This window comes from Sinohyriopsis cumingii, chromosome 6, assembly GCF_028554795.1.
Source record: "Sinohyriopsis cumingii isolate HCF-2022 chromosome 6, ASM2855479v2, whole genome shotgun sequence".
In the NCBI taxonomy this organism is placed as follows: domain Eukaryota; kingdom Metazoa; phylum Mollusca; class Bivalvia; order Unionida; family Unionidae; genus Sinohyriopsis; species Sinohyriopsis cumingii.
This window is the reverse complement of record NC_142966.1, coordinates 105,163,047-105,187,609: the sequence shown is the minus strand read 5'-3', so window position 1 is coordinate 105,187,609 and position 24,563 is coordinate 105,163,047. Positions and strand designations below refer to the sequence as shown.

The following is a 24,563-nucleotide window of genomic DNA, read 5'->3' as shown; positions in this document are numbered from 1 at the left end:
CAAAAATAATTTACTTAACTGACTTTACCCAAATCGAAAAGATCACCTTATCTGACAACCATTTCTATTAAAATGATCATAACATGCATTGTATTGTTTAAGTGCAAAAATAGACATTAAGTATAACATTTATGGCTTCCTTGTCCACTGTGCACCAACTACCTGATGAAAAGGGAGACGTACTTACTAATTGGGATTGAGACTCATCATTGCTGACTTCTTGGAGTTAGGCACCCTAATTTAGCTCACGTTTCCAGGAAAATTAATTGTTTTACAAATAAACTTAATTATACGCACTTTTCCTTACATATAGCTCAGTTAACAACACACAGTGAGTAGTCATTACCTGGCAGTATTGTCTAAAACTGAAGTATGTTATAGTACTCCCAATACTCCCTATAGCTTGTATGCAGTATTTGCACCTAACTGCACAGCAATATATGAATGCATATGCTTATTTCACCTTAAACTGAATAAAGTTAATGGATCTGTAAAACACTACGCTACTTTACGCAAAATACTCCCACCAAAACGTAATACTTTATCTGTACTTAAATGAATTTTAAAATATAGAGATGCATTAAAGTGGCAAGCAAATTTTAACTCTGTAGATATTTGTTTTCTGTTCTTTTTGATATTAAAATGCCAATATATAGAGTTGAGAACTAAAGAGCCTTTCATATGCATACAAAAATAACCTTTACCATAACACACGAAGTTAAGCAAGGACTTCATAAGTGATCGAACCATAGTTACATAAAACAGGCAAATATGCAATAAAGGAAAAGAATTCTCACTATGCAATAGCCCATCATTTGTGCAAATTTATTTGGTTGCTTCAAGAGTCTGCCTAACAGTTTTTAAAGAAGTTCTCTTCTTTGCGACAATAAAAGAAGTAACTCTCCTTACTGGGCACAAAACTGCCTGCTTTGCATTGCAAGGAGTAGAATTAATAATGTGTGCTGTCAGAAGGTTCAGTGAATGCCGTCTCGAATTGATACATACACAGCGAGGCTTTTGTGTTCTTTTTTTCATGCACCATGACGTCATGACCATTTTAAATGTTAGCTCAATGTGGGTAATTAAGTCAAATGGCAAATGAAATTTCCATGTGCCTTTGCAATTTGTCATCACCTTGCAACATCGACTAGCCAGAACTGATTTGTTGCTAAACCCCATGCATGGATATTACCAATACATTGTTGCTGATTGTGAGTCTGTCGAGAAGAAAATCCCCAAACTTAATTCAGATTGCAAAACAACTTGATGCCAACACTATTGATGTCATCAAAGATAAATTGACCAAAAGTATTGGCAATCTATCAGTAAAAGCATTTTCAGCAATACGAAAATGATTGGCATGGCTGGTCTGATCTGGCCATTGGCAATTTGATTGGCTGCTAATTACATTGGTAGCATCAAAATTGAATTACTTTCAACTGTGCATATGTACGTGGGTATACAAAAAATAAAAAACGATGCTACACAACAGCGGTTGCAGACAGTGTTCGCAAGCCCACTGATATATTTTCAGAGAGTGGACTGTCCTTCACCAGGCTGAGAGTTCGCAGTGGGCGCTAGTGCCCGGGTAAGACTAACGTGTGAACTTGTATAGTTACAAGAAATGTTTAAATGTATTTCCGATCCTGCATTTTGAATGGGTGAACCAATGTTCAGATACAAGTTCCTTCAATTTTTTCAATATTATTCTTATGACACCAGCGTTCCGAACGACCATTGATGAATATAACTGCTAGTTTGGGACACAAACAGATTTCCTGCCTGCAGAAGCTTTAATTGAATTTGAGGGACATATCATTTTCGGACATGTTGGTAATAACCCAATCACCTTCTTGGGACCATTGTCAGGTTTGTCAACAATAGAAATGAAATGGCAGCATGCTTCGAAAATGTTGATGTAGCCGCATGATACAGCAATTTATGACATCGGAAGTAATTTTGCCGTGTCTTGGCCCACTTACTCGATTCAGAGCAATGAGGTTAGTTAATTTAAAATGCGTTTTAGTTCACAGCATGGGGATGCAGTACCTAGGCACATATTTATATTGTTTCAGAACGTTGAACGGTCGCTTCTTCAGGCACGATGGTGATCGACATCAGGAACCAACCGGAGATATCATACTTGATTTTGACAACAATCAGGTCGCATGCGTGTACTACAAGCTGTTGTTTGACATGGGGTTACAGATTTCTCAGCAAAATTTCATGATGAATTACTCGATTTATTATTTCCTGTTAGAACACCTGGACTTGTTCATGGAATCTGTCTTGGATATGCATTTCTAAGCCCATATGAGAGGTATTGCGCACGTGGGTGGTTCCAGATGTTTTGCTGGGATATTGTTAGATAGAAATATGATGGCCCAGGTGGTCGATAAATGAATCAAGGTCAGTGACATGCTATTGAGAACTTTTAAAGTTCTCCAAACATATAACGGTGGCTGATCTTTTTGATTTGATAACCGGTGGCTGATCTTTGTGATTCGAGAAACGCAAGCGTGCACCTATAACAAAAAACCTGCTAGCTGCGCTTGATCATTTCCATTATCAGCAACCCAGGTGACGCCACCATATTACTGTTGTACGCAATGGGGTGGTGGTCTAGTAGTTATTTTCTAGTAAGCAGGGACTCCACAGGGAGGGGGGACAACAGTTATTGTTTCCCGTACACAGGGATTCCACACACATGGTGGTGTGCCTCAAGAAATGTTTGTGCGCAGAGAAATCAGTTAAACTTGAATAATAAACTTTAAGTCATAATATAATATTGATCGAAAAGAGCTGATGTCCATTGCTGTTTATTGGAATGATATACATGTGCAATCGGCAGTGCATAAATGGATATTGCTGGCAGTACATGACTCTGGTGTGACGTGGTTGTGACCCAATTCCATGTATTAAGTGCAGGGTTGGTGTGAAAACAGTTATGCACTATGTCGACATTGTATTGGTGATAATGTTTGGGAGAAGCTCTGGAATGAAGTCAGCAAGTCTGCTTCCGCTAACACAAAATGATCACTATATATGATTACTTTCTTCTGTTAAAGATTTAACAATTATTATATAATTGAAATACGGATCTCAGACAGAAGTAGCTTGCTCGTGAAAGGCAAATTGAGTGTGATCAACTCTCTGGGTTGATTCCGCCCTAGCCAAAGTCAAATTTTCATCAGGAAAATGAAGCGAACAGGAACTACAGCCACTGTTAGAAATTGAATCTATTGTCGAACCATGATTTTATCTTGACAGGTCAATCCTCTTCTGGTAAAATTCCACAAAATTTAATGATGTGGACATATCACCGAGGCCAAGAATGAATTTTGTGACGGCAATGCTGTCCATGTTTTCTCGATATGGCAGGTCTGATCCACAAGAACGTCCTGATCAGGTCATCAAGAAGAATCTTAGACTATGTGGACATAATATCGTTTACAGTGTATAGGTGGATGATGCACATGCATGTTAGAATATCAATCATGTACCCGACTATGGTGATCTTAGGATCAAATTTATCATGTATGATACTGCTAATGACCAGTGTGTGATCAGAGATAAAATTTATCTGATACATGAAGAACAGCAATGATGACATCATGTTGTTGTGTTATCTCGAAATTCTCTCCCAGGTATGCTGACTGGTATAGATAAAATTTTGTATGTGAAAGTGACATTAGAGAAGTCGTGATCAGAATATGTGCGGTCTGGAGATGATGGGGACCCAACACCATCCATGCAAATCCTTAAGACCATATGAATCAGCAATAACAACGAAGTATACAATTTCAACAGATTGGGTCGTGCTCAGATGGTCAACTTTAACAACGCAGTTATATTTGCCACAAGAGAATATGAAAACAAATGGAACTGTGTATTACGTAGAAACATATTCTGACAGAGAGATGAGAAGCACACATGTTTATTGGGAGTTTACCCGTAAACCTAGGGCAGATCAGCGAGATGCCAAATGGAAGAATTCCTGAGTCTTCGCAAAGTATAACACCTGGCCGCACCCTTGAAATCATGTTGGCGCAGCTGTGTATGTAACAGTTGGACAAACATTCATGCAAAACCGTTCAGAGGTCTACTGGTAAACAATTCATTTGTCTTTACGTGGATGGGGGGGGGGGTGCTAAGCCGACAAAACCTTTGATTGGCCCGCCATCTATTTGCTCAAAACTCGAGGCCATCAGTGATGAAATTTTCAATAACAGGTCAATGATATACAAAAAAATAAAACTTACTATCAATGTCCACAAGCAATGATCCTGAAAGCGCGCCCTGCGTCGCTCACTTTCCAGAATGTGCACCTCCATGCTACTTAGACATGATAATTCTAGAGACCTTATTAATCTCGAACTCACCCCCACCCTCAACCGTCAAATATCACATCCCCTCCAGGACCGCCAATATCATGCTGATGATCGCAGCCAATCTAACGTGTGACGCTATTCATGGTAGTTATCAGTCATCATTTTGGGTCATCAAGCCATGCAGGGATACCTTTACTGCAGTCCCCTCATGTGTCTCCGGACAACCTGATTGCAGTTGTGCTGATAAAACAATGTGTATCTTCAGTGCAACACCAACACGTCCCGAATGAGGCTCCCATTAATGGATGAAGATGGACATCTGCTTGAGTTGCTGCACAGATGCTCGCGTGTTATTGGTGTTATCTATTTCACTTGCGTGATTGCTGCAACAGCGACAGTTAGATTTATCACTGGGATTGCCATGGCAACGACAGTTGTGGGTGCCCATCGGAATTGCTTTCAGTGTCATATCGATTGTTGCTGGCGCCGTTACTGTGACCGGGAAGATATTTTCGACTCAGCTTCATTACACAGATGCGCCATCAAATATAAATCACAACTGATATCCAGATCAGTCTGTCAAGGATCACAAAATTGTATTCTGACATGATGCTCAAAGATCCCATCACAGCGGATGAATACAACCTTGTCATGACTGAACTTGATAGCTAAAGCATGATCAAAAACCATATACAAATTTCAGATATGGTGATGGACCTTTGATGGTTGGCAACTGAACACTAGCCTCAGTAGTGGTGTGATAGCATGGGGACAGAAAATAAATCACACGTGGAGCATTGACACACTGAAAGAATTGCCTGCTCACACACACAACCGTGTGCATGGTGATTCAATATATTTTTTGTTCCTTTCCACCAACAATTGGTTTAGATCACCATCATTGTCGCCATTGCAATCACGCTTGAGGTCCATTAGATATGTGATTAGTTTGGACATATGGTCTTAGCGCGTTTCTCATGCTTGCATTTCATACCAAATGCAGTATTGACTTTTTCTTCTGCGAAGAAATTTTTCAACTGCTGGGCTTGCTCTCACTTGTTCTTCCATTGTTCATACTCACGTGAAAGTACTTCCTGACACATTCAACTACACGTGTCAATGGAAACAGCGATTTCATGTCCAGGATGGATTCGGTCATGTATTGTGCAGTTGTTTAACAAATCAGCATTTGTTCAGCAATGTGTGTCAGCCCGACTCAAGCTGTAACTGGCTGTCTTCAAATTTATCTTGGACAAGGTCAGGGTTGAGTTTTGAATGAAGTTTACATCATCTGATTTGCAGGTCTTCAAATTTATGGATTATTAACTCGATCTTGTCATTAGTTATAATCCAGCATTTTTAAAAATCATAGTTAATTTGGAAGTTTATGAAGTTGAAGATTATGCCATTTCGCATGTTTCATGACATGGTTGCAGTTGGCATTAATTGCTCTCTGCAGCTTGTTGCACCATGACTGTATTTCAGAAATACATTTTATGTCGTTCTTTTTTTTCCACTCTGAATCGAGTTCCCTCTCCTTCTCAGTGATCACAACACATTTGCTTGCTTTGAGGCGCTCATACATTCCCTTATTTCATTCATCTTCTTGGAGCTTATCCCACTCTTCCATGAGGGGTTTCATATTAGCTTCCAGATATTCCAACATGTTCTTATGACGCTTGTGTCGGAGCAGGCAGCCTGGTATATTGCAGCCGCTCTAGCAGCATCTGAATAATCATATGGTAGGCTGCATGGGTCAATCATCCATCTAATGCCAGTAGTGCTGCGCTGGCATACTAATGGAACTAGTTCATCAGTCAGTTCAACCGTGTTATGTCAACCCACCTTTCACGTATTCTTGTCATTTTTTTACCTTCTGGCTACACTAAAATTTCATCACTGTCTGTCATGACAGTTTGCTTTTTGGGATGTTATATATCCAATAGAACATACCGTTATTTGATAGTAATACCAGATAGCACATCTTGATTAATTTTGGACAAATTACATTAAAATTAGTTTTTGCACATGGTGACACCAGTTTACCGGTGCGATACAACCATTATGCCAAAACAGCGAATGAATCAGTGTCACCTGTATCGTCAGAACTGCTACATCCTCATTTGGTCTCACTATCTTCACAAGAATCATTGATATCATCATCCTGGAAATTATCAAATACACGCAAGATCTTTGGGAGGATCTGCACATTAGCGCACGAGGATGTAGATAATCCTTGATGTCAATGATCTTGCCATGAATGAAGTTGTACTTGATTCATTGTTGTATATTCACCATGTTAAAGTGGATGATATCCCTGTAACCAGCGTAGAACATAGGCATGCATCCACGGTCTCCACTGTTTTTCAAGAAGCACAGCTGCAACCCAGTCATGGATGGTGTCAACAAGTTAATCCAATTCAATCAACATTTTCAGACCCCACCTGGATAACTTTTACCCTCAATTGGACTAAAAAAAATTGTATAGTATCACTGCATACTGAGGAAATCAACAAACATGTATAAAGGTATGGTCGTTCCAGGAGAAACCTTTCATGTCTCTCCGCGTAATGATTGGGAGTATTCTCAAGAATGTTCTCCCGGAAGTTATTTACCTACTCGAGTGTAGCCCACCCACCCACACACTCACCCACACAAAGCCAACTTACTAGCATTTTTTAGTTTCTAAAGCAATTGGGTGCAGCTCTGAATAGGTTACAGGTTACCTTGGAGGGATGTGTGTAAAATCCCTGAACACATGAAATATAAATGTTGCCCCAGTGGATTCCCTTCTGATGGGAATTAAGTACTGGACATGTCATCAGATCCTTAACATCCCCTGCACACAGTGATAATATGGTTGGGCCACCAGGTATGTAGCTTCACTTCATGGACTGCGAAAGTAAATCATAAAAGAAAGAGCCAATAACTTTTTTTTACGATTTATATATTTTGTTATTCATTCATTGCACTTTCTAAAGCTGGTATTGCCTACACTAGCAAACTTTGTTTTCCCTATTTTAAGAAGACATTATACTCTGGACTTATTCAGACTGGTTTTTTGCGAACATGGATGTAGTGGGCCTAGATTATGCACAAAGTTCCAAAAGTACAATATGTAAACAATTTATAGCTATGGTGCATGAAAGTAGCATAGAGGTATGCCACAATTCTTTACATTGTACATTTTGCAAATGCAATCTTCACCTTACATTTGTCACACTCTCAAGGAAAGGGGATCCCCACTTGATTATTGAACCAACCTGCATTGCAGAAATATATATAATGTAAGCCACTGTGTAACTGTATAAACTTAATCATAATTTCTATGAATGTTCCATATTTCCTATGCTACATCCAAATTATTCAAAAGATTTAAAATACCCTTTCCTTTCAAGTAGGAAATATTAAAAATGAATTGAAATCAGCCATATGTTCTGATTATGGATATGTGAACCCTATCAAAGCATTATAAGATAGATGATTTGAAGTTTGTGATTTTGGTTTCAGTAATTTGAACTGCGAATGGCTGCTTGAAGCAGAGGATCGATACTATATCATTCAAATTGATTTCCAGAATTTTGATATGGAAAATCAAACCTACTGCGTGTATGACTATCTTCAGGTGTATGATGGTAAATATATACAGCATTGCAATAATGTTTCACTCTTTGTTACTTTTCTTCCACTCGACTGTGTATAGTTATTAGCAGTTTACTACATTCATGTTTTTGTTTGTTTCGACTACCTACATATTTACAACACTACTACTTGACTCTATGCAGCTCTTTGTATCTTGTAAAGTATTCTGTAAAATTAACAAAACAAGGTCAAAGCTCAGGTGGATGAGTCTTATGCTCTGAACATTCAAATATATTAAAATTGTTTAAATGCATAATAAGAATCTCTTTATATATATATATATATATATATATATATATATATATATATATATATATAAAGTTTTTTGATTGTGAATCAATCCATTTGAGTGATAACATTGAATAAGAGCAATAATAATAACGTACATAATAATTCCGTATTACTTTTAGGTGTATGCAGCCTTTATATGTAAACTCTACAATTATTTGTAGAAACCCACGTCTATGTAATTGCGTCAAGATAAATGTTGCTATTGTGTAACAGTTATATTTCGTTTTCGAGTTCCTTGATGATGTGCTTGAGGAATATGACATTACTTAGAACTGACATTTACTATTATTATATGCTCATTTTCCCCGTTAACATAACACTGTCAGAATGGGCAATATTTTCCATCCTGCAGGGCTTCATATTTCACAACACGTGTATCTAAAACTAATATCGTGTATAAGGAACTACTTTCATAGTAAACAAAATCTTGTATGCTCATGTAGCAGATACTTTCGCTTTTGGTTTACTACATATGTTTGTGGATGAACTAAACAAGGTGGTTAGGCTGTTTGAAAGTAGAAATGATAAAATTAACAATGTGGATGAGTTTAATGAGTCACAGATTGAAAGTTTCAAACTAAAAAAATGATGTAATGTGATATTTGCAATGTCTACAACTACTTTGAGAGACGTGTTATGAAAATTCCATTCTAATCAATTAAACAGATATTTAGGAGAAATGTTCGTAACTTTTCGTAAATGGGATAGTTCAGACTGCGACCAGTGCTCTCTACGATCTATGAAAAAGCATAGAAAGGATGTTGAGGCTAAGGGCTATCACATTCACATGACTCTTAATATAAATTTTAAGTAGACCAAAACAAGAACTTTTTGGCTAGTGTCTAGCTCACAACAAAGTTCTAAGGTCGCTGGGCAGTGCTATGTGCACACTAATATTGTTAATATGAATTAATTTATCTACAGATTTATATTTACTTTGAAATAGAGCATAAATTCAGTTACGTTGTTTCTTAAAATGTGTTCTTTTTATAATTAAGCCTTAGATAGATAAACAAAATGAGCATCTAATAAAAATACTATGCATTTATAGGGGAAAATGTTAACTTTTTTCCATACTAATACTGCAACAGCAGCTCGTTTTTTTTTCCAGACTAATACTGCACTCTCAAGGTCATTCATTATTATTCAGAAAAACTCGTTCATATTTTCCCATGCAAATGCAGTAACCAATAATTATATGTAGGGCAGTTTAAATTGTCAGATAATATGAGGATTTTTTTCCTAGTGGGTTTTAGTTTTCTTTATTTAAAAAAAAAAAAAAACATTTTTGTGGAATCTAGTTATTTGATTGGGAAGGATGGCGAAATGTGTTCATGGTATTTGTCAAGGTTATTTAATTATTTTTTTATGCTGCCACAATATCAATGAAAATCGAAATAATAAAAGCATGAATACAATGATACTAGTGTGCCTAGTGTTTAGAGCGTCCACCTCAGATATGGGAGGTCGTGGGTTCGATCCCCGGCCAAGTCATACCAAAGACTTACAAAAATGATACTAACAGTTGCCTTGCTTGGCACTCAGCATTAAGAGGTTAGTGTTAGGACTGGTAGGCCTGGTGTCAGTATAATGTGACTGGGTGGGACATCATGTTACATGTCTGCAGCATGATGCCCCAGTTCTAGATATCACTACAAACTGCCATACTGCAGACATTGTAGCGATATGACTGAAAAATTGTTAAAGCTACATTAAAAATCCATATCACACACACACACACACACACACACACACACACACACACACACACAAACATTGATACTTGTGAAAATATTGGACCATAAGTCTACCCCTGGAAAACCTAACTTTAGTTGACAAAAAAAGAAGTTAAGAAAACAAACTTTAGCCTAACAGTTTTTAGTTAGTATTGCATTCATATTTTCAAGAAATATGCCTTCAAAATAAAATATTTTCCTTTTCATCTGAAATTATCAAGTCTTATAAAGAGGTTCATTTTATTTTTCTGAGTGAAATAATTCTCGAATAGGCTGACGTGAAAACTTAGTATGTGCCAATGTTTGAAACAGATGGCAATATAATATTCCAGATGATCAGATGTGTTTTACCCCATGTAAGATCTTGCATGATGAATGGAACTCTTGAAGATGCAATATCTCTATTAATTTTGCAAAGAGAAAATGTTCAAGTGAAATATTACACTATTACAAATAACATTAAGTTTATGATCTTTGAATTTGTGAATAATTAAGTTATAGGTGTAGATATATCAATAGTTTCTGACATACATCACATCATAGATAACATTGCATGATAATTTTGTGATTAAAGCAAGAAAATGTGGCAGACTTCATAAAAACAAAACATTTCATTTGTGTGCATTGCTTTTAAATTTTCTTTCAAAGGTATTTCTAGAAAATCTGAGATTCTTTTTCCAAAATTTGGTCAGCAAATTTTTACCCAAAATAATACAATACTTGTTTTAATTTTGTTGAAGGAGCTTATGTTTTGGACAAAGACCTGCTAAATACATTCTGTGGACCAAACCTACCTCCAACCCAAAAGTCCAGTGCTCAGTGGATGCGTCTTAAATTTCACTCGGATTACTCTTTACAGTATTCTGGATTCCAGTTCACCTATAGGTCTGTAAACATAAGTGAGTATTATTTTGTGCTATATTTCTTTGTTTTGTTATGATTTGTTATGCTGTAATAGTTTATTTTATTATTACATGTCTTGCAATGCCTGGCAATACTATGATATATGATTAATGTTATGTTCTGTTATTTTGTGATAATTATATTAGATTATGATTCCCTGACATGTCTCTGACGTGAATTGCATATCGTTAAAGTTTAAAACAAGTACAGTATATCAAACGTACTTTTGTTTGAACCATAAAATTTTGGTGACTGCCACATGTTGTTATGCATGATCAGGCTTTAACTAGAACAGAGGCAATATAATGATTGTTCATGGCTAACATCGATGCATGCTTTTAATGCATGCAATCCTTATAGAAAAATCGGTTCTTTTTCCAGCTCTGAGATTGCTAAAAGCAAATGAGAATGCAAATTTGAACAAATCTGAAATAACACAGCAATCATTACTCGAATCTAAGATTACATCCTTTACATATGAATTATTTTCTGAGGCCACACTGCATGGGTTGCTATTATCTCTAGCATTATATGTTACAACATTATATATTACCTCTATCTCTAGCATTATGCATTACCTTTATCTCTAGCACTATATGTTATCTTTATCTATAGGATTATATATTATCTTTATCTCTAGCATTATATATTATCTTCATCTCTATCATTATATATTACCTTTATCTCTAGCAGTATATATTATCTTTATATCTAGCAGTATATATTATTTCTATCATTATATGTTATCTTTATCTCTAGCATTGTATATTACCTTTATCTCTGGCATTATGTATTACCTTTATCTCTGGCATTATATATTATATTCATCTCTAGCACTATATCGTATTTTTATCTATAGCATTATATATTATCTTTATCTCTGTCATTATATATCTTTATCTATAGCATTATATATTACCTTTATCTTTAGCACTGTATGTTATCTTTATCTTTAGATTATATGTTACCTTTATCTCTAGCATTATATATTACCTTTATCTCTCTCATTATATGTTATCTTTATCTCTAGCATTATATATTACCTTTATCTCTGGCATTATATATTATTTCTATCATTATATATTATCTTTATCAATAGCATTATATATTAATTACCTTTATCTCTAGCATTATATATTATCTTTATCAATATTATCTTTATCTCTGGCATTATATGTTATCTTTATCTCTAGCATTATATATTACATTTATCTCTAGCATTATATATTACCTTTATCTCTGTCATTATATGTTATCTTTATCTCCAGCATTATATCTTATCTTCATATCCAGCATTATATATTATCTTTATCTCAAGCATTATATATTACCTTTATCTCTGTCATTATATGCTACCTTTATCTCTAGGGTTATATATTACCTTTATCCCTGTCATTATATATCTTTATCTCTAGCATTATATATTATCTTTATTTCTATCATTACATATTATCTTTATCTCTGGCATTATATATTATTTCTATCATTATATATTATCTTTATCAATAGCATTATATATTAATTACCTTTATCTCTAGCATTATATATTATCTTTATCAATATTATCTTTATCTCTGGCATTATATGTTATCTTTATCTCTAGCATTATATATTACATTTATCTCTAGCATTATATATTACCTTTATCTCTGTCATTATATGTTATCTTTATCTCTAGCATTATATATTATCTTCATCTCCAGCATTATATATTATCTTTATCTCAAGCATTATATATTACCTTTATCTCTGGCATTATATATTATCTTTATTTCTACCATTATATATTACCTCTATCTCTGGCATTATATATTACCTTTATCTCTGGCATTATATTTCACCATTATTTCTATCATTATATATTACCTTTATCTCTAGCATTATATATTATTTTTATCTCTAGTATTATATATTACCTTTATCTATAGCATTATATGTTATCTTTATCTCTTGCATTATATATTACCTTTATCTATAGCATTATATACTGCCTCTATCTCTAGCATCATATATTACTTTATCTCTATCATTACACATTACCTTTATCTCTAACATTAATTATATATATATATATATATATATATATATATATATATATATATATATATATATATATATATATATATATATATATACTATTTTTATCTCTAACATTATAGAATTGGACATTATTTTAACAGATAATATGTGTGCCTAGAAACATTATTTAAATCTTTTGAATAATTGGGTTACATTTCTTTGTAGAACTCAACTTTCATTCCGTCATATATTTTAGAAGCAAAACTTGATGTAATATGGGTTGGTACTTTAAAGTAACATGGATCAAAAGGCTTCCGATTAAATGTCAAATTAACATAGGGCAAACTATTCATAAATAAAACTTTCTTTCCATCTATATAATGCTCATAATATACACTTGCCCCTTTTTATTTCCTCTCCACAAAGTTGTCTTATACACAGACTTCTATTTATACTATATAGGCTGATGGCATGAAGAGTTATGTATCACGAGTCTGAAAATGAGGGAGACACATGTATATTAATGAGGTGATCATGCATCTCATTTGCTGAAAGCCACATTTTGTTATCTAACTTTAATCAAACTTGCAATATACTCTTATATCATCAACGTCTTGGATAATTCCAATACTGAGCGAGATCTCGCATGCTAATGAGGCGATTTTGTACATGATTTCTGAGTTAGTTACCACTATATAATCTAGGTGTCCAAGAATTTTATTATGAACGAGATTTGGGCTGAGATTTTGTATTTATAGTGTTGAGTTTCTTATCACTAGATTGTATTAAAACTTGGTCATGGGTTGATATCATTAGAATGCTGGATAAGTTATATTTGTGAGCGGGATTGACACATATTTCTGAGGTGATCCTGCGTCTACTAGGTTGAGTTCATTAATACTCAAGTAGAATTATATTTGTATAACTTTTGGTAAAAAGGCTAACATCATCAAGATATTAGTTAAATGTAATTATTTATCGACGCATATTAATGAGCTGATTCTGCATTTGATTGGCTGAGCTTGACACTCAAGGAAATAAATGTCAGTGCAGATTTTTGCACAATTTTGAAATTATATATATATATATATATATATATATATATATATATATATATATATATATATATATATATATATATATGATCCACTGTTGTGCTATTAAAATCCATTTGCTGAACTTGTTACCTCACTAGACTATATGGCTATATTTCTCATCCGAGTTAAGTAAAATTTAGTAAATAGGTTTATGTGATCTAAATCGTGTAGGAGTTTGATTATGAGCAAGTGACCATCATTCCCTTATTTTTGGTCATTATCTTGATCAAACTATAGAACAATTAGGTAAAATAAAGACCATTTACAATTTTGGAGACGGTTCAGTTTCTTGCAGTACTACAAAATTCTGCTTAGTGAATGGTCAACCATTATGTCAGACAGCTGAGCGATATGAGGGCCACTATGATCCTATTATTATTACTATTATTATTATTATTATTATTATTATTATTATTATTTGCAGCGGAAGAACAATGCTACACAGCTTATGATAATTACATAGCCCTGAATGCTACTACCTCTCCGCAAAGCTTCTCGAGTCAGAACTATCCAAATTATTATCCGAAGTAAGACATCTTGTATTCATTATACTGTACTTGTTCTGCACCTTTTATAAAATTTGGACTTCAGGAATCATATACTTTTTGTGAATTCCAAAATGATAAGCTTCAGTGTTCCCCTTGATTTGATCAATATGTCATGCATACTTTCGGTAGGCTTTGTCGTCACTTTAGTTAGGCCTGATAGGACCTATAACTTGGTTATGTTGCTATTTTTACTGCTGTCTAGTCGATTATGCTTTAAATGTTCGAATAAATCTTAATACAAAACGATTGGAAGCAGGAAACTTCTGTTAAAATGTATTCAATATACAAATGCATTCCCTTTATGGTTCTTATAGTAGAAGGCAGTATGCAAAACAAACAATATACATTAGATATTTTTCTTTGAATATGATTTTTTGCATGTAGTTCTTCTAGTCATTAGATAAAGAATTTATGCCTTGTTTGACACTGGTGCATACAGCAGGAAAATTTCTAGTGGTACATGAATATATGTCTAATTATAAATTTGCATTGATAATGAAAAAGAACAACAAACATAAGGTTGTACCTGGAGTAAATAGTCTTTCCTTCAAACAAATCATTGCCAATTAACTTTTGAAAATATGTGATTAATCACTGGAAAATATCATGCACAGATTGGTTGTTTACTCCATCCTTATTATTCCTCATCACCTACACTTTCCATGTGAACAATTAACACAAATTTCATATGTTTTCATGGTGTATTCATAGGAAGGTAATTTTAATTTCGTTTTTCGACGCCACCGTTCAGAACAAATGCGAGAACAGTCCCTTAAGGAATGACATTACTTTGATCTACATTGATGTGAAAATTGTGCATAGAGTTCCCAACCGGTTGGCAGTAATATTTCAAAATATGTACATTCATAAACTTTAATTCCTAAACATCTTGACTTAGTCCTGTCTGTCCTAGCCGAGATGGCTGTTGGCAAGTTTGTACAAAAGCCATGCAAGGTAGACAAATACAGTTTGGCAGCCATGTTTGTATGCATTTGTAGATAACCTGATTAGGTCTTCATGCCATTACAGCACTGTTCAGCTTTTTCCACATCATTCTATCTGTTTGGGTGTATACTTTGTTTTGTAATGAAATGTTTTCAAAACAATTAGGTAAAAGCTATTTGTACACGTATTTGTACGTATATGTACATTATCCTATTCATTTTTTTAAGACAGCATGTTTCACCTTTTAAATGTGTTTGAACCATCCTGAACCTACACTATGTAGATTGCTGTATGGACAGGCATTTTGAACAAGCGGAGATCTGATGTTCTTTTGTTAACCATAAATATAGTAGCAGCAGTGAAATTTAATAGTCATGAAATAATTTCACTTTTGACATAAATTAATTTTAGTAACTGTGAATACAAGTAGGATAACTGAATCTGGGACATCTTGTTTTTCATTTTAAATAAAAACTCGTATCAAGTCAATAAGTATGATAATTACTTAATGAAGAAACGTATTTGTTTCTTACCATCTTAACAATTTATATGAAGTTGTTAATTAGAAAATTTGCTTCAGTGTAATATTACTGGTTTTTGTTCAAATAACCCACCTTTGTGATGAAGTGTAAATGAGAGGATAACAACATTAAGGATGAAAGTAAGGATGAAGTTAAGAATTTGAGCATAACGAATAACACTGGAAAACGATTTGTTGATGCAGGCCACATAAGTGACAATTGTATTGAAAATAATATTATGTTCATGTGATCTAACATGCATTAAGTTATTTACAAAATTACTTTAACATAGTATGTGATAGACTACTTAGTTGAAATTCAGACCTGAATGTAAATTTGTAAACCATCAAACCAAAACAATCCATCTGGGAGCTGAGATTGCCATAACATACATGTAACAGAAAGGAGCATGACATTTCTTAAAAAACTGTTTTTAAATTATATACAAATAACAAAGGATGCAAAGACATGAAAGAAATCTCACTCGTTAATAATTTGTATAGTACACGTGTGAACACCTTCATCATCAAGTTATGTTCATATTATATAACATGCCTATAGTTATTTACAAAATAACTACAACATAGGAAGCTATACACCAAGGCCGTTGGTGGGGTGGTGGTGGAAAATGTAAAAATTACAACCTGTATCTCCAAGAATTCTTTTGCAAGTGACACTAAGAATTCTGACCCATATATTTATACACCTTAAAACTATATTCATCATTGGCTGAACGAGTCACATGACCCCATCCTTGGGTTTGGTTGGCCCAAGAGGGTCTGTATTGCTGTGTTTACTATGCCCCACATTCACTCCTCATCACAAATATCCTTGCGCTAGCACAAATGTTTTTTTTTGGGGGGGGGGTATTTCTTTTCTATTTTTGGTAAAGACATTGTATGCAAGGAATTAGTCACAATTCGGGTATATTGTTTGAATATGATTTGAAATTGCAAACGACTTTAACTAACCTTTTCTGTTTAGAAGCAAGACGTCAACATCAGTAATATTTTTAATTTTGTTCCGATTTCCTTGGTTTATATGCTGGTCATTCATTGGAAAAATCTGCATATACAAATAGCATTTTGGTGGTTTTGATTCTTAACACAGAAACAACTTAAGTCTGTCATTTCCAATAAATAAATAAAAAACACAAAATATCCAAAATAAACAATATAATTACCATTCATCATGCAGTTAGAAATTGTACAATGTAAATCACAGCTTAAGAGGATAAAAGAAAAATCCCACAACTGTAAGTGACCTTGTCTCGCTGCAGCAACTATGACAGCTATTGGATGATAGGAAACCCACAGTATCCTACTGCAAAGCTGATCCTGAAAATCACAGACATTAACATTGAAGTTGCAGAGTTTTGCAAGTATGACAGGATTATGATTTACGAGGGTAAGCTTCACAATAATACAAATGTAACACATTGATCGTCTCATGTGAATTATGTATTTCTACATTTTTTTCTGCAAATACATTACCTGATCACATTACATGAAGATAACTTTCTTCCTACTTTCCAATCCAGCCCTCTCGGAAAGATGAACAAAAGGACTAGCATGTATTATATAGAGAAAAGAAAGCAGGCTATTGCTCCTTTCCACCCCCAAGGTGGCTACAACTATATCAGGTTTAAACCAGTCTTTCGCTCTAGCTCCATGTGCAAGGATATTTTCCAGACAACCAAGTCAATTCTATCAAACTATATACAATAAATGTAACCATCCACTTTTCTTTTTCAATGGTAACATAAATAAACATGTTGTTTTATAAGGTGAATACAACATTTTTGCGAAATCTGGCGAATTTATTGATATTTTCTCAAATTAAAGAACTGTTCATTTTCGTCAAATTGGACTTTGAACAGCAACATATTTCACTTGTGCTGTCTTTAGGCCTTTATTCCAATAATAACTGTACTATAATGCGATTGACATTATATATATATATATATATATATATATATATATATATATATATATATATATATATATATATATATATATATATATATATATATATATATATATATATAATTCTTTCATGCACTTGTTTGTTTATTTTCTTTTCTTTCTTTCTTTACAGAAATTACAATATGGTGCAACAAATGCGAGGAATTAGACATAGGTCACAAAACGTGCCTGCTCTGTAAAAATTTCTCTTCATCACACATTTCAGAGTTTGTGCAGTGTGGAAAGAGTATACATGGTCTAATGTCTTTAGAAAACAATTCATGAACCGCATAAAATGAGCATATATTTATTCTCAGCATGAGGTACTGAGATGATGCCCCACTTCAGAATCTCTGACTAGCCTTTGGGGGATGCCCCCTCCACCACATAAAGATTCAGAAGACAATTTTAGATCTTAATACACTCAAAATGAGAGATGATTCCATTTGATAGTTGGAATCACCTATTGTCTCTTCATAAAATAAAGATTTATCATAGAGATTGTCTCAACGGAACTGGACATTTTTCATAATCCTATTAGGAGATAAGCCTTTAGCTCCGCCCACGAGGCATGATAGCTTTATGTCATCATCACCCCACCTATGGAAACTGAGAGTACAGAGTTGTACATATCTCAACCCATGATGTGTGAATATACAATATCTTGTACTCCATCAGTGCTTGACATTGTTCTTGCTGAACATGAAGGTACATTATTTGACACATACAGACGTATGTCCAACTCGCCACCCCAGACCAAGCAAGCTGCAATTTGACTTCTACAGATAGACAGACGGCTGTACCATCGAACATTATGGCATTTATCATCTACCATCGACCAACTGGTCCAGCATTACAAAGGTGCAATAGTAGTAATGATTCACTTTTCTCAGGATGGGGAACCTGCCAGCCATCAACATATTCCGACATCTAAGGTATCTTAAGGCAAACATACTGCAAAACCAATCAGCTGGACCAAACATTAATATAACGCTTCAGAGCAAACAGGTTTTATTCACAAACCATCTGGCCGAGCCAAACTGGCAGTCTAACATACCACCACTCTTAATTGCATATCCTATGGAAACAATGACGCATGTCAACGATACAGCATAATCATTGCAATATGGAATGTTCCACCCATTGAACCAAGGTGTACAATATGTCGACAATCCCCAGCTAGATGAAAGGGATGAAATGGAAACACCTGAATTATTCGATCCGACAATGGAACAGATGGAATTTAGCATTAAGGCAGCTATATAAGAAATCTGTCATGTGCTATCTGCGTCCGAATGTCCGCTTCCACCTACCATCATCTGTACCTACAAGATCAAAGCTTCTGGTGGTGTAGACGACGATGGTAGTCCATCATTTAGGACATTGCATCACTCAGCAAAGGTTGAATAAATTATCTGATTTCTCTCTAAAAAAAGTTTACAAACCTAGTAATGCAAAAGTCTTCATTTCCATCAGTCAGTTACCAACTAGCTTCTCGCCTCACAGGTGTAAGGTGCACTTTGGTGCATGCTGTTTGGAAATTCCAGATGTTACAAGGAAGCTTCCGCATTTAGCATGACTACACCACATAGTTATGAAATGGATCAGCAAGTCTTCAATGTGGCGGCCTTGTGCACCCTCCTAATTGTCTCTCCCCTTTTTCTCGGGGTTGGAATCAAGGAGGTCAAAATGCAGGTGGCACAAGAGTTGCCCTTACATCTTCAGAACAAGCTCCCTTATCGGACGCTCTACTCAGAAGGGACAATCATCATCAGGGATACAGTGGAGGCTATTCTAAATTATGACAGAATAAATGTGCCAGGTGAATTATAGGAAGTCATACACCCCTTTTTCTCGCTGTCAGGCAGGGAGGACAGATAGAAAACAACATTTTGCCTCCTCCAAGCCTCCACCACCTGTCAGTAACTTACAGTTTCCTCCGCCCACTGGCAAGCCACTGTGTGTGCCAAAATCCTTCATTTTTTATAGGCTTGGATTGATGTCATTTATCGTTTATCAGGCCTCCTATACTTTCATCATCCCGTTTTTAAGACAGAAAAACTAAGCAATCCCATGAAGGCATTTGCACTATAGAAGGAGACTAATCTTTTACTTATAAAGTGAGCATTGGAATTTGTTCGAAAGCCGTACACTCAAGGCTTCTACTCCAGGCTGTTTGTAATGAATAAATCTAACTGCAACCATGATGAACCTCATCAGGCTCACCCAAAATTAAAGATATATACGGCAAAGTCCGTCCATGTTTCAGTGACGTGACAACTACATGATCATCGTAGACCTGTCTAATGTGTATTTTTACATTTCAATTCATACAACATTGCCACAAATATTTCGGTAATCGAGGTACAGTGTATCAATTCCGTATTCTTCCTTTCAGTCTCAACCTAAGCCATTGAGCCTTCCAAAATCATTTGACTGTGTGATTTCAGTGTTCAGGATGACCTCCTATACAGCTAGGCAGCGTAACTAGATAACATTCTTCAAGAACCTTGGGTTAAATTCGAGTTTGGTCCAAGATATGAACAACCTTCATGAGCAGTCTATGGAGGATAATAAACGTGGAAATGTACAACCTTATTCCTTCTCATCATGGAATGCATCGAAAACATCGTTCATGCATCTGAGAGGAGTTGATAAAAAACATTTATCTAGGCAAGATAGTTTCTTTAACTCCTCAACCTGTTCAGTGCGGCAACAAATTTGTTATATCCTGGCTACATTTACATGCACCCACTATAAATGGTCCTTCTATCCCAATGGAGACCTTTCACAGGCCATCTAGATCAGAATATTAAGATATCGACCAACATCAAAAACCTCCTTATCCAGAGGCAATACAGGAAGTGACACACAGCAGGAATAATCCTCAACAACCCAAATCGGAAATCACGATTTGTACAGATGCCAGTCTGTCGAATTAGGGTGCAGCGGACTTTACAACAGTCAGTGGCAAGTGAACGTGTCAAGATATGGCTATTCACATCAACCTCCTGGAAATAAAAGCCAACAGTTGGTAGAACGCTTGCGCGGATACAGTTCTGACATTCTCAGACATTTTGGTAGTGGTCACATACCTTCTCAAAAAGGAAGGGACAGCATCACTGCAATTTTGTGTCATGGTATAGGATTACCTTCAGTGGTGTACCCAATACAAGATATATATTCACGTCCCCCACATTCCATGACTGCTCAGCGTTTTAGCTGACTGATTGCTGGAGAGAAAACAACTACTGCACACAGAGTGGTCTCTCCCTCCCTCCACATTCGATTGATTTTTGTGTCCTATTGGGCCACCCGATGATAAATTTTTTGCAACAAATTGTTTACCTTTTTCCCCCGTTTTTGATATCCATGTGCATGGCTGTCAGTGCTTTAATTAGTCAGTTTTGAGTGAATGTTGGCCTACGCCTTCACTTCATCAGTTTTAGTCAATTTTGTTTCTCCTATAATACTCAATAGCCTTTTATATAGTTCCTCCCAACCTTTTCCGCAATGCGAGAACGTCCTTTAAGGTCTCGCTCTAGTTTAGACCTGATATACCAGTAGCCACCTAGCACAGACCAAGAAGTTGTTCCATGCCTCTTTTGATTGTTTTCAATCATTAATAGCAAGGACAGAGAGACTAACACTGCCCGATGCAGTTCGATGTTTAATCATCTACACACATATATAATTACGATGCAAACAATTACCAAGATTTTTACATAAAACTATTTGATTTTAGTTAATCTCTGGAACACTGTACCCACTAGTATTCCTACACCAAAGTGATATTCAGATACAAACTAGATACAATATAAATTGTATTTGGAGAAATATACACAAAATGTTTTATGACAATTAAACAATGAAATGTTACTCGACAATTAAACACCAGTGAAACTATTTTGTCCTTGAAATTTCATTCTTATATCTATTTTTCAAGAGGAAAAGTATTTCTTTTGTACCTATGAAGTATTTATAATTTGCTTTCTTATAATGGTCCGCATTTTGGTCATGATTTGGTGTTATTATCTCTTGTGTGATCAGTTGGGTAAGTTTATAATAATGACAGTTCAATGTGGTGACTCCCTTCTCATACATGTACTTAGAACCATCACTGAATACAATCCTAAATGCTATTTGAAAGGTGTTCTCTGGTTGCTCTTTGTCATCATAATTCCAGTTTTACTTCATAGATTAATGTCAACTAATCTATGTATTGTTATAGAAAGCTGGAACTTCATTGTAGATAAAAAGTTTACAGTTATTAATATGTTTGTTCCCTTCAGGAAAATGTACTACAAGCAACGTTATTTATCGATACTGTAGTAAAAGACCAAAGAGATATGAATTATCAACTTCCCAGTATTACCTGATCCGTCATCACACAGATTACAACATCGTCAAGGAAGGATTCCAAATAACGTATTACTACAGTGAGTACTAATTACTGCATATAGCATTTTAGGCCATAAACATTTGATGCATGCTTCAAAAGAAAAAAAAATGTTTCTTACAAAGTTTACTTAGGACAACTGGTATCAGTAATAAAAGAGGTCCCAATTGTTGAAACTTGTAACGTTTTCTGATCAGGTTCAAAATGTAGATATATTGACAGAAATTTAAAGTACACGTGCATGCACCCAACACGATACCCATATTTTAGGAAGGGAATAACAAACATAATATGTTTTCATTCCTGTGTAGCTTTTTGTATATCATGTTTATTTGCGTTCATTTCTCACAAGGAAAAAAGGTCATATTTGGAAATAACATTTATGGAAAGAATGAATCAAAACAAACTTAGGTTATTTTTCCAAACCATTAAGGGTACAGTGGGAAATGATAATTTCTTTACTATTAACCTAGATGATACATGGAGTGTTAAGGTTATTAGATGAAAAAACTAGAACAAGAAAAAAAAATAAAAAACACACCCTACTAAAATGGATAGAATTACATAATTGCAATAAACAAATCCCGAACCGGACATATTTGCAGATAGGGAATTGTTTACATTTACTTATTAAAAATGACATATGTATGTATTGGATATTGTTGAGCTTGTAATGGTATTCCTGGTAATAAGTATTTTTTGTGACCAAATATATATATATATATATATATATATATATATATATATATATATATATATATATATATATATATATATATATATATATATATATATATATATATATATATATATTGGTATGATTTGTTGTTATCCTTGATTAAATACAAACCTGTTTTAATTTCAATATTTTCCTGTAGCTGTCTTTTAGTCATGGGGCAGGGAGAACGATGACCATAGCAGCCACTATGGGACTGCGTGTGTTTGTGTTAGCCAATTAATAAATAATTACACAACTCCACTTTCAGTCACATGGTCATACGTTCCAATAATGCTATTACATTTTTCCTTAAGTAACAAGTGTGACGGCAGGAACCACGACTACTACAACTACAACAGCAGGTCCACCTGTATCCAGGGTTGCACAGTTGATGGATGAATTGATAAATGTTACCTTCTACAACAATGAAAATGTTCCCATGAAAGATCTTAAATACGCCTCCCCAGCAACGATCAGTTTCGAACTGACCTCCATTAAGGATCTTAATGAGAAAAGAGGCAAGCTTATTTCGGTCGGCAAGTTCACAATGCAGTGGTTAGATGAATTTCTGGTGTGGGAACCTGCAAAAAAGTTCAACATAACGTACATGTACATTCCACAGGATGAAGTTTGGAAGCCAAGTCTGGCCCTAGTGAATGCCTATTCTGGAGTACAAAAGTTGGGAGCCAGCTTTATCAACGTCCATGTCACACATAATGGGACAGTAACCTGGACACCGAAGCATGTGCTACAGTCCAACTGTAAAATCGATCTGACTTATTATCCTTATGATGAACAAGTTTGCCAATTGAAGGTGATCTGATCTTACTTTTTCTCTATTTTGTTTGGCCGAAATCTCCTTACAATTAAGCTTTGACCTTTTGGTTTAGACTCTTGACATTAGCGCTCAGGTCATGATGTTATGAAATTGTGTAGCTTCCCATATCATACAAATCTGGAAGTATCCGATGCAGCAAGATAGTTAAAATAAGTCACTCTGCCAAGAAACTTAGGTATTTTCTCAGATTGTATTTTCCAGTGTTGGAATGAGGACGTAACAACTTATGCCTTTCTCCAAACTGGTTAGTCCAGCCATTTTTAAATACTCTCATCAAAAAAAGTATTCTCATATTCCTCCTAACTTTGATTAAACTCGGAACTCCGCCCATCTTTATTTTCATAATGCAGATATAAGAACGTGGTGGAGAACCTTCCCTTGGAATTTATTGGTAGTGTTTCCTATTATAACAATTCTATTCCATTGAAAACTAAAAGGTCCAAACAATCTGGAATCCTATAGAGTGCAAAGACATGGACTTTAGCGGTAACGTCAAGCCCTCAAAGAAATAGGTCATAAAGCTCTCTCTCTCTCTCTCTCTCTCTCTCTCTCTCTCTCAGTAAGAATGCCATTGTGTCTTTGGAATGCTTGCAATCCTTGCTATTTAAATC

General features: G+C 34.9%; 2 protein-coding genes across 2 annotated transcripts in view; both read left to right on the top strand.

Moving 5' to 3' along the window:
* The window catches only part of LOC149797632 (embryonic protein UVS.2-like), a 43,809-nt gene extending 25,905 nt beyond the window's left edge, over window positions 1-17,904 (top strand). The window contains exons 8-11 of the mRNA XM_089960448.1: window positions 7,842-7,966; window positions 10,741-10,899; window positions 14,444-14,546; window positions 17,313-17,904. Of these exons, the coding sequence (XP_089816574.1) occupies window positions 7,842-7,966; window positions 10,741-10,899; window positions 14,444-14,546; window positions 17,313-17,475 (550 nt within the window). The 3' untranslated portion in view covers window positions 17,476-17,904. The remainder of the gene's footprint in view (window positions 1-7,841; window positions 7,967-10,740; window positions 10,900-14,443; window positions 14,547-17,312) is intronic.
* A 1,668-nt stretch (window positions 17,905-19,572) lies between these two features.
* Window positions 19,573-23,937, top strand: LOC149797631 (neuronal acetylcholine receptor subunit alpha-4-like). Its single transcript, XM_089960782.1, has 3 exons — window positions 19,573-19,819; window positions 22,290-22,436; window positions 23,429-23,937. Exons 1-3 carry the CDS (start codon window positions 19,573-19,575, stop codon window positions 23,935-23,937), a joined length of 903 nt encoding a protein of 300 aa, XP_089816908.1.
* Window positions 23,938-24,563: the final 626 nt, after the last annotated feature.